The 11,835-nt window shown below is 44.3% G+C and overlaps 3 protein-coding genes across 3 annotated transcripts; 1 reads left to right on the forward strand and 2 right to left on the reverse strand.

The window, feature by feature from the left end:
• Window positions 1–3,992: 3,992 nt before the first annotated feature.
• On the reverse strand, window positions 3,993–4,373 carry LOC309543642 (histone H2B 1.1; the record flags this gene model as incomplete). The annotated part of the gene is made up of 1 exon (XM_082276096.1): window positions 3,993–4,373. One exon carries the CDS (start codon window positions 4,371–4,373, stop codon window positions 3,993–3,995), a length of 381 nt encoding a protein of 126 aa, XP_082132222.1.
• Window positions 4,374–6,511: 2,138 nt separating this feature from the next.
• Window positions 6,512–6,823, reverse strand: LOC309543637 (histone H4; the record flags this gene model as incomplete). The annotated part of the gene is made up of 1 exon (XM_082276091.1): window positions 6,512–6,823. One exon carries the CDS (start codon window positions 6,821–6,823, stop codon window positions 6,512–6,514), a length of 312 nt encoding a protein of 103 aa, XP_082132217.1.
• Window positions 6,824–9,780: 2,957 nt separating this feature from the next.
• LOC309543628 (histone H3.2) lies at window positions 9,781–10,199 on the forward strand (the record flags this gene model as incomplete). Its single annotated transcript, XM_082276084.1, has 1 exon — window positions 9,781–10,199. Exon 1 carries the CDS (start codon window positions 9,789–9,791, stop codon window positions 10,197–10,199), a length of 411 nt encoding a protein of 136 aa, XP_082132210.1. The 5' UTR covers window positions 9,781–9,788.
• Window positions 10,200–11,835: the final 1,636 nt, after the last annotated feature.

Genomic DNA, 11,835 nt, shown 5'->3' on the forward strand with positions numbered 1-11,835 from the left:
CCGGAGCTCCCGTTTATCTGGCCGCCGTCCTCGAGTATCTCACCGCTGAGATCCTCGAGCTGGCCGGTAACGCCGCCCGCGACAACAAGAAGACCCGCATCATCCCCCGACACCTCCAGCTGGCAGTCCGCAACGACGAGGAGCTCAACAAGCTGCTCGGGGGCGTCACCATCGCCCAGGGAGGAGTCCTACCCAACATCCAGGCCGTGCTGCTGCCCAAGAAGACCGAGAGCCACAAGGCCGCCAAGACCAAGTAATCCCCACCGGTTCATCCACGTCACCCAACACAACGGCTCTTTTAAGAGCCACCCACCCATCCATACATAGAGCTGCATACATCTACATTGTTATTCGGAGATCTAATTGTAACAATGAAAGATTGCATTTATTTTCCAGGTAGGAAATATAATACTTACTATGACTAGAAGGTGTGATTCCCCATGGGGGGGAACAATGTCTTAGGATGACACGTGGCAGTAATAAGAAATGATGATAGATGTTTATATTGGAACGCTTTCAGTGTCCCTTTTTATAGAGCAATGTCCTCTCATTACAGGGACTCCTCTTCATTCTCCTCCATCCTTTACTTCTCATCATCACAAATCATTCTAGAAATAACAATTCCCCCCCCCCCACTCCTTCACTCTCACCGCAACACAAATATACATTGTCATGTCATCTCTCATGGAATCTCACAGTTCTGATTGCTGCAATCTTCATGTTTCCCGCCACAATTCTCTTTACACTTCCCATCTACCATCACGATAATACAGCAGCTTCTATTGTGGAACATTCATCAACGGTCCCTTTATTTCACAACGATAATCCATACATTGATAAACGTCCGTTTTGTTGTTTGATACTTCAGAGTCCGCCCTGCTGTAGAGATGATTAGAAAGTCACTGAACACGTGACCTCTACTCTGAGAAAGGAGAGGGAGCGCACACTTTCTTTGTACTCATAGGAAAGACATTAGTGGCTGGCTGTGGGATCTCCCACAACTCTGATTGGCCAATATTTCAAATTTCACCCGCCTGAATTGTGTAAATCGTTACACAAAAATCCATTTCTTTTATACCGCCAAATCCGACCCTGAATACTGAGATCAGCAGAGGAGAACTTTGATTGGAAAAACATCAACACTTTAATTTCAATCAGATTAGAGAGGGGTGACCGGATTATTACTGACCAAAAAATGTCCTTTATTGCAAGTGCTCGGAATCCACCGCTATACACAGAACACGACAGTCACATGACTTCTACCTTTCTTTATGATGAGAAAATAGAGTAATGATCATCTAGAAATGTCACTGAGCGATATTTATTGTCCCCTTATCACACCCCGAATTTTTCTATAAAGAAATGTGAGGTGACTGGAAATAATGCCTAAGAAAGGGGTTTATCGGTGTCTCAACAAGCTAGCTGAAAAATAATAAAGTGATCTAACGATATTGTAAGCGGAGAGAATATAAACACTAGATCGCTTCGATCTGTTGTATTCCAAGTAAAATAAAGTTGTACAATCGGATTAATATGTGTTTAGCTAAAAAGCTTTCATTCCGACGTGATAAAAGTTGATCTAAGAGAAATAAATGGTTACAGCTCTTTGTAGGAGAAGGTGGGTGGCCCTGAGAAGGACCTTTGTTGGGGTGAAGTGGGTCGGTGGATGTTGGGGTTTAGCCTCCGAATCCGTAGAGAGTGCGGCCCTGGCGTTTGAGCGCATAGACGACATCCATGGCGGTGACGGTCTTCCTCTTGGCGTGCTCGGTGTAGGTGACGGCATCGCGGATGACATTCTCTAGGAAGACTTTGAGCACTCCGCGGGTCTCCTCATAGATGAGACCGGAGATGCGCTTGACACCCCCTCTGCGGGCCAAACGTCGGATGGCGGGTTTGGTGATGCCCTGGATGTTGTCCCGGAGCACCTTCCTGTGGCGCTTAGCGCCTCCTTTCCCCAGACCCTTTCCTCCTTTACCGCGACCAGACATCTCCAAGCTCTTCGTGTATCAGACGAATGTGAAGTAAAAGCACCCAGCCTCGCTTTATATGCAGCATATGCGGACCTGATGGAGAATAAGGGGGAGGGGTTGGAGGAGGGCGCGTCCAGACGTCACAATAAGTCCGCCTCTCTGTGCTCTCAATCATCCAATCCTCAGCAGTTCCGTGATTTGAATTTCCCGCTCGATGATGCTCTTTGTTCAATAGAAAGAACAACATTTCACTCCTTTTGGGTGACCATTGGATGTTACCTGATCATCATTACTGGTGAGGTCATGTCTCTGACGTCACCCAGGATCCTCCAAATAAATGTCCTCACTACATACTCAGACATCGGAATATTCACATTCAGTGAATAAAATATAATAGTATCCTAATATAAAAAAAGAATATATAAAATAATATATTATGAAGTACATAGAAATCGCAAAAATACCATAAAATGCAGCATTTGTAACACCCCCACCCCACCCAAAACGAGACATAATACCTCCCAGCTTTTAGTAGAGTGCAGATCTCCTAGATAAATGACCCCAACCGGAAAAAAGAAAGAAGAATACCAGAGATGTGAGCGCACTCAAATGTCCATACAACTGCCCTCCCCCTTTTTTTTCCATCAATATGGAAACTAAAATTCTTCTAGCCACCCCAACATTTAGACAATGGTCTTATGAAGAATTATCAGTTTTCCAATATTTTCTAGAAATCCATTTCCTTCCCAATAATTATCACAATCGTTTAGCCGACTTTTTATTACATATTTTGACCAGAGAAGACTTCATAGACCATTAACGCTTACGACCATTAATTATCGGCCAGTTCCCCGATCATATACAGATCTGATAATGAAACATGTAATACTTTATTTCCAATCACATAGAAAGGTAGAGATCTATGAGAGAAGTAATCTCACTATCATGTTCTGTATGTAGCAGTGTGTGTGTGTGGGGGGGGGGCGGGGGGGTAGGGATTCTGCATTTTGAACATATGGAAATGTTTTACATTATTCAATAATCTTTCATTTCTATTTCTGTTTATTCCATATTAATCGAATCTGCCTGAAAATAAAGTGTTAAAGATGTTTATCGGATAAATATCTCCTCTGATGATCTCAGTGTGGGATTTGGTGTTATAATGGGGTTGATTATTTCTCTGTAACGTTTTCACAATTCAGGCGGGAAATTTGAAAATAGCTATTTCAGATCTGAGCCAATCAGAACTGTGAGCGGTTTCATTATCAGTCTTATTTAGGCAGGGATGTCTTTATGAGGAATCCAAAGAATTTTATTAGGAGATTTATCTCCGTTTTCAGCCTAGAAAATATTTGTTCCGTAGACTTCTCATAGTTCTCTATAACAAACATCCAATAACAGAGCAACTTCTGTATTCTGATGTGCAAAATCAAACCTTAAAACAGAACAATAATATTTCTACATATATATTTCCTGGAATTGAAGGGACTGTCCGGGAAAGAGTGATATTTTCTATGAATAATTGTCAGTGTCGGATTAGCCGATCTGAGATGACTGAGCAGATATAATGTTTCACTTTTCTTGCTTCTATCCCCCATTGTGTTGCGGAATAAAAGCTTCACGATCTTCCCAGATAAAGGAACAATGTAAGGCGGGAGATTGCGGAGAATCTCTCATTGTAACAATGCAGCAGAGGTGATTAGAGCAGTTGGGTGTGTGCAGTACAAGGCGAGGAATAGGAAATGTATAGAGCCAGAAAGGGGAGACGATCTCTGCAATAAAGAAGGATGAGATTAGAAGGTTTTATTCATTCCCCTTCCAGTCTGACCGACCTACTTCTCATCTCAAGATTATTAATGATGCTATTTTGAGTTCATTTTAAATTATCCGAAGAGCTAAAACTTGTAAAAGTAATAAATTGTACGATACATAAAAATTGTATGACAGCTCGGTTGTTTAGTATGTGGGTGGCTCTTAGAAGAGCCTTTGTGTGTTGTTGGGGTGATGGATGGGGGAGGGGTATTACTTGGCGCTGGTGTACTTGGTGACAGCCTTGGTGCCCTCGGAGACGGCGTGCTTGGCCAGCTCTCCGGGCAGGAGGAGGCGGACAGCGGTCTGTATCTCCCGGGAGGTGATGGTGGAGCGCTTGTTGTAATGAGCCAGGCGGGAAGCTTCGCCGGCGATGCGCTCGAAGATGTCATTGACGAAGGAGTTCATGATGCTCATGGCCTTGGAGGAGATGCCGGTGTCGGGGTGGACCTGCTTGAGCACCTTGTAGACGTAGATGGCATAACTCTCCTTCCTGCTCTTCCTCCGCTTCTTGCCGTCCTTCTTCTGGCTCTTGGTCACGGCTTTCTTGGAGCCCTTCTTGGGCGCCGGGGCGGACTTGGCTGGTTCAGGCATGATAAGAGATAAGAATGTTTTCTCCGCTCTGAGAAGATAAAGTGTACTGGCGCCGCCCTCATGTGCTGCTTATATAGGCTGTCCTATGCAAATGAGCTTCCTTCCTCCTCACTCTTCTATTGGAAGACATGGTCATGTGATGGGGAGTGACGTCATGCTTTCCTTCCTCGTTTACCGATTGGTCTAGATGCAAACCTAGAGAGCATTGGCTGGCTTCAAACGTGGCCAATCATAGAGCGAGACGTCATATCATTCAAAGTATAACAGGAAAGGGAGCGGCTGCAGCCATTCATATCTCTTTGAGAACTCCAATATCACAGAGACATGTCTGGCCGCGGCAAACAAGGAGGAAAGGTTCGGGCTAAGGCCAAGACCCGATCATCCCGGGCTGGTCTGCAGTTCCCAGTCGGTCGTGTTCACCGTCTGCTCAGGAAGGGTAACTATGCCGAGCGGGTTGGGGCCGGAGCTCCCGTTTATCTGGCCGCCGTCCTCGAGTATCTCACCGCTGAGATCCTCGAGCTGGCCGGTAACGCCGCCCGCGACAACAAGAAGACCCGCATCATCCCCCGACACCTCCAGCTGGCAGTCCGCAACGACGAGGAGCTCAACAAGCTGCTCGGGGGCGTCACCATCGCCCAGGGAGGAGTCCTACCCAACATCCAGGCCGTGCTGCTGCCCAAGAAGACCGAGAGCCACAAGGCCGCCAAGACCAAGTAATCCCCACCGGTTCATCCACGTCACCCAACACAACGGCTCTTTTAAGAGCCACCCACCCATCCATACATAGAGCTGCATACATCTACATTGTTATTCGGAGATCTAATTGTAACAATGAAAGATTGCATTTATTTTCCAGGTAGGAAATATAATACTTACTATGACTAGAAGGTGTGATTCCCCATGGGGGGGAACAATGTCTTAGGATGACACGTGGCAGTAATAAGAAATGATGATAGATGTTTATATTGGAACGCTTTCAGTGTCCCTTTTTATAGAGCAATGTCCTCTCATTACAGGGACTCCTCTTCATTCTCCTCCATCCTTTACTTCTCATCATCACAAATCATTCTAGAAATAACAATTCCCCCCCCCCCCCACTCCTTCACTCTCACCGCAACACAAATATACATTGTCATGTCATCTCTCATGGAATCTCACAGTTCTGATTGCTGCAATCTTCATGTTTCCCGCCACAATTCTCTTTACACTTCCCATCTACCATCACGATAATACAGCAGCTTCTATTGTGGAACATTCATCAACGGTCCCTTTATTTCACAACGATAATCCATACATTGATAAACGTCCGTTTTGTTGTTTGATACTTCAGAGTCCGCCCTGCTGTAGAGATGATTAGAAAGTCACTGAACACGTGACCTCTACTCTGAGAAAGGAGAGGGAGCGCACACTTTCTTTGTACTCATAGGAAAGACATTAGTGGCTGGCTGTGGGATCTCCCACAACTCTGATTGGCCAATATTTCAAATTTCACCCGCCTGAATTGTGTAAATCGTTACACAAAAATCCATTTCTTTTATACCGCCAAATCCGACCCTGAATACTGAGATCAGCAGAGGAGAACTTTGATTGGAAAAACATCAACACTTTAATTTCAATCAGATTAGAGAGGGGTGACCGGATTATTACTGACCAAAAAATGTCCTTTATTGCAAGTGCTCGGAATCCACCGCTATACACAGAACACGACAGTCACATGACTTCTACCTTTCTTTATGATGAGAAAATAGAGTAATGATCATCTAGAAATGTCACTGAGCGATATTTATTGTCCCCTTATCACACCCCGAATTTTTCTATAAAGAAATGTGAGGTGACTGGAAATAATGCCTAAGAAAGGGGTTTATCGGTGTCTCAACAAGCTAGCTGAAAAATAATAAAGTGATCTAACGATATTGTAAGCGGAGAGAATATAAACACTAGATCGCTTCGATCTGTTGTATTCCAAGTAAAATAAAGTTGTACAATCGGATTAATATGTGTTTAGCTAAAAAGCTTTCATTCCGACGTGATAAAAGTTGATCTAAGAGAAATAAATGGTTACAGCTCTTTGTAGGAGAAGGTGGGTGGCCCTGAGAAGGACCTTTGTTGGGGTGAAGTGGGTCGGTGGATGTTGGGGTTTAGCCTCCGAATCCGTAGAGAGTGCGGCCCTGGCGTTTGAGCGCATAGACGACATCCATGGCGGTGACGGTCTTCCTCTTGGCGTGCTCGGTGTAGGTGACGGCATCGCGGATGACATTCTCTAGGAAGACTTTGAGCACTCCGCGGGTCTCCTCATAGATGAGACCGGAGATGCGCTTGACACCCCCTCTGCGGGCCAAACGTCGGATGGCGGGTTTGGTGATGCCCTGGATGTTGTCCCGGAGCACCTTCCTGTGGCGCTTAGCGCCTCCTTTCCCCAGACCCTTTCCTCCTTTACCGCGACCAGACATCTCCAAGCTCTTCGTGTATCAGACGAATGTGAAGTAAAAGCACCCAGCCTCGCTTTATATGCAGCATATGCGGACCTGATGGAGAATAAGGGGGAGGGGTTGGAGGAGGGCGCGTCCAGACGTCACAATAAGTCCGCCTCTCTGTGCTCTCAATCATCCAATCCTCAGCAGTTCCGTGATTTGAATTTCCCGCTCGATGATGCTCTTTGTTCAATAGAAAGAACAACATTTCACTCCTTTTGGGTGACCATTGGATGTTACCTGATCATCATTACTGGTGAGGTCATGTCTCTGACGTCACCCAGGATCCTCCAAATAAATGTCCTCACTACATACTCAGACATCGGAATATTCACATTCAGTGAATAAAATATAATAGTATCCTAATATAAAAAAAGAATATATAAAATAATATATTATGAAGTACATAGAAATCGCAAAAATACCATAAAATGCAGCATTTGTAACACCCCCACCCCACCCAAAACGAGACATAATACCTCCCAGCTTTTAGTAGAGTGCAGATCTCCTAGATAAATGACCCCAACCGGAAAAAAGAAAGAAGAATACCAGAGATGTGAGCGCACTCAAATGTCCATACAACTGCCCTCCCCCTTTTTTTTCCATCAATATGGAAACTAAAATTCTTCTAGCCACCCCAACATTTAGACAATGGTCTTATGAAGAATTATCAGTTTTCCAATATTTTCTAGAAATCCATTTCCTTCCCAATAATTATCACAATCGTTTAGCCGACTTTTTATTACATATTTTGACCAGAGAAGACTTCATAGACCATTAACGCTTCCTGCATATAAAGTTCTCCCCTCAATCCATCCTCCTGTTTATAACAGATGTTCTAACACCTTCCACTGGTGACCTTCCTATCCAGATTACTATATAAAGTCCCCACAATGAACGCTCGGCTCTGGGTTCCTTCCGGTCATACACTGCACGGATAGATTGTGACATCTAGAACCCTTTGCTGATCTCTCACAAGTCATGTTCCCCCAGAGTCCTGGAACAGATGAGATGTCACACAATGTATTATGTCTCCAGAATCCCGGATCTCTCATCATCTTCTATTAGAATGGGATAGGACCCTGCACAGCTGCTGCACATAACCAGAGGGGTACAAACCAATTCCATCCCTCAGTGCTCATACACCAACCAATCTCACCACATCATTGCACTGTATCAGTTAATGTGTTATTCTGCAGCAATACACCCTGGATCAAACATGCCCCATTCTCAGCAATCAGATCTTTTAGCCTACTTGTTTAATTAGAGGTGTACCACTGTATAGACAAATTGATCATTCATTACAGATCGATCTTAGATCCACATAAGATGATAGACAGATAGATAGATAGATAGATAGATAGATAGATAGATAGATAGATAGATAGATAGATAGATAGATAGATAGATAGATAGATAGATAGATAGATAGATAGATAGATAGATAGACCGAAAATCTATCTATCTATGTGTGAAAGGTGCAGTAGCGGCACACCTATTATAATTATTACACAGGGATTTGATTGAAAGGGGAATTCAGCAATAGGTGTTAGGATTTAATACTGATCCACATGGGACATCTAGAAATAATGATCGCACCGAGCGATCCCTCATCTGCCGACTTCTAAAGGTTTTATCTGACACAAAAAAAACATGCAAAATAATCCGATAAATTTTGCAGTCTGGATGCCATTTCCTCAGATCTTCAGCTATGAATTGTAATTCTGTTATCAAACTGCACACACTTATCCGTTTTATTCTGTTCCTATGGATTCGGAAAGGAAGCCATGAAATTACATTGTATCTCTTCACAGATCCCCGCGCGGAAGTCATTCCTCTTTTTACCAGCAGGTGTCAGTGTTTCTCCTCCATAGAGAATACATTGGAGCAGTTTAGTTCAATTTCATTCAAATGGATCTGATAGAAAACTTCCTGAGCGCTGATCCATCTGGAAACAATGACACCGACTGATCCCAGATCTGCCCGGAGCAGGGAGGGCAATGCTGGGGGGACGATTCATTGTCTGCTCAGAGATCTGTCCCTCCATGTTAGTACAGAATTGTGCTGGATGGAATAAGCTGTGCAAGTCAACTTTCTACTTGTTATTCACTAAGAACGGAATAATCAGATCAGTGAGATCGGAGGAGGATTTTCTGTCATCTCATTTACTGTATTATGGAGAAAAACTGTCCAATCTCAGATCTTCTAATTCTTACACCGATTAGGAATCTCCGATCTTTTTTTATTTTATATCATATTTCTGATGAATATTTTCTCATTTGGCAGGAAGGAAAACTGATAGAAAGGATCCTCAGCCATTCAATACTCCGAAGAGAATTTCATTTACTTTGTAACTAGAAACCAGCAACATGTTTACAATGTTTCTAAGAGGGGACAGATCTGCTTCTTCAGACATGAAATATTTGTGTTATTGATTCATTGTACATATCTGGCAGTGCCATGATTTCTACCAGTCATTTCACTTTTTTCTTATTCTAGTTTTAATATGAGGAAATCTATAACTGCTACATGTCTGATAGAGGTCAGTTCCATGATCCTACACAGATCTGATAATGAAACATGGAATCCTTTATTTCCCATCATATAGAAAGGTAGAGATCTACCGCCAGTCCATTCTCACAGTCTATAATTCCTAAATCTATAAAGATATGTCTGATGAATGTTTTCTCTTTTTGAGAATAGAGATCGCTTGTATGATGTAAAGTAACTCCCCTCCCCCATCCCACACAAAGATGGTGACTCTACTTACAAAGATAACGTGCAGATTTTGGCGGGCATTTTAAAAATGCCGCTTTTTTTAAGAAAACCAATCATTGAAAGGCGTGTGAGTTACTTGTCCAATCGGAAGGCAGTGCTGTGTATAAATGGCTCCGCAGAGCGGCAATGCCTCACATTCACTGTTCCAGCAGAGAGTTGAGTAAAGATGGCGAGAACCAAGCAGACCGCCCGGAAGTCCACCGGAGGGAAAGCTCCCCGCAAGCAGCTGGCCACCAAAGCCGCCCGCAAGAGCGCCCCGGCCACCGGCGGAGTCAAGAAGCCTCACCGCTACAGGCCCGGCACCGTGGCTCTCCGAGAGATCCGCCGCTACCAGAAATCCACCGAGCTGCTCATCCGCAAGCTGCCCTTCCAGCGCCTCGTCCGAGAGATCGCCCAGGACTTCAAGACCGACCTGCGCTTCCAGAGCTCCGCCGTCATGGCTCTGCAAGAGGCTTCAGAGGCTTATCTCGTCGGACTCTTCGAGGACACCAACCTCTGCGCCATCCACGCCAAGAGAGTCACCATCATGCCCAAAGACATACAGCTGGCACGCCGCATCCGCGGAGAGAGGGCATAGAAGGGGAGGGCACCACCACTTCTACTACTACTCCCATCATCCCAACACAAAGGCTCTTTTCAGAGCCACCACATCCTCCTATATACAGAGCTCTATATATATATATATACTACCTCATCACACCGACTACATGCTGGAAAATACCGGCTACTACATTCCTATACATTCCCCGGGATCACCTTCACCACATCTTTCTTTTCTCTCCCTTCTCTGCGCTCCGAAGCTCAGTGTGGAAGTAAAGCTCACCTCTAATATAATTACACAGAAAACATTCACATTTCTCATCTAGAAGGGACATCCTTTCTCTTGCCGATTTATTGTAATAAATACAATGGAACTCATCTGTAACACAATTAACACTTCCTCTATATCTTCCCTAATAGATACAATGTTACAATATTTAACGGTAAAACACACTTTCCTAGGAACAGATTAAACAATCTTTGTCTCTTTGGTTCCCATTCTCTCAGGAGACACATAGTTGCATTTTCTAGAAACGTAATAATTTCTTATTTCAAACAATGGAATCGATTTCGAGTCATTAGGAATCGTGCTTAGAGAGCTGATGACCAATCAGCCCATTTAATTTGTGGGGGGAGGGGGGTAAACCTTACACAGTCCACATGGAGATGTCACTATGGGGATCAGGAGGGATTTTCCTCTATCTCCCCTCCCCCCATACTAGAACTGTGTCATCACAGGAGATCACACACGGACACATTACAGGGAAGAATACATCCGGGATTGGAGAGGAAAACAATTCATCTGTATGGAGATTCATTTTCCTGCCCATCCCTCACTCAGCACTATTGTGTACGGATATGAGGATGGGGGGGGGGGGGGGGGGGGATTACGAGCAGTAGTTTCTCTTTACTTATTATCGCACGACGCCCATGTTGGGGGTTCCACTGTTACTGCAAATATTTTAAACCATTAAAATATTGGCAGGCAATTGAATATAAATTATATATATATATATCAGCCAATAGGAGCTTTTAGGTAATCATACAGATTTATCTTCTCAAAAAGTTAACATTCTCAACACAGGAGACTTCCTAATCATTGTAAGATGAGCGGAGGATGAGATCTCCCGATCATTAGAATGATTCTCCTTTAAACTTTTACATACTAAAACAAGTGAATGATCTAGAAGAGGAAATATTGATCAGCGCCCATCTCTGATGTCTGTGTGCTATTAGATGTGTAGAAGAGATGCGGAGCACTGTGTGCCGTGGGTGTAGGTAGGTATGTGTGGCTCTGTTAGGAGGAGGTGAGTGTAGGTAGGTATGTGTGGCTCTGTTAGGAGGAGGTGGGTGTAGGTAGGTATGTGTGGCTCAGTTAGGAGGAGGTGGGTGTAGGTAGGTATGTGTGGCTCAGTTAGGAGGAGGTGGGTGTAGGTAGGTATGTGTGGCTCAGTTAGGAGGAGGTGAGTGTAGGTAGGTATGTGTGGCTCTGTTAGGAGGAGGTGGGTGTAGGTAGGTATGTGTGGCTCTGTTAGGAGGAGGTGGGTGTAGGTAGGTATGTGTGGCTCTGTTAGGAGGAGGTGGGTGTAGGCAGGTATGTGTAGCTCTGTTAGGAGGAGGTGGGTGTAGGTAGGTATGTGTGGCTCTGTTAGGAGGAGGTGGGTGTAGGTAGG

The sequence above is a fragment of the Pelophylax lessonae genome (genome assembly GCF_965119305.1).
Source record: "Pelophylax lessonae genome assembly, contig: HAP1_SCAFFOLD_270, whole genome shotgun sequence".
Lineage (NCBI taxonomy): Eukaryota > Metazoa > Chordata > Amphibia > Anura > Ranidae > Pelophylax > Pelophylax lessonae.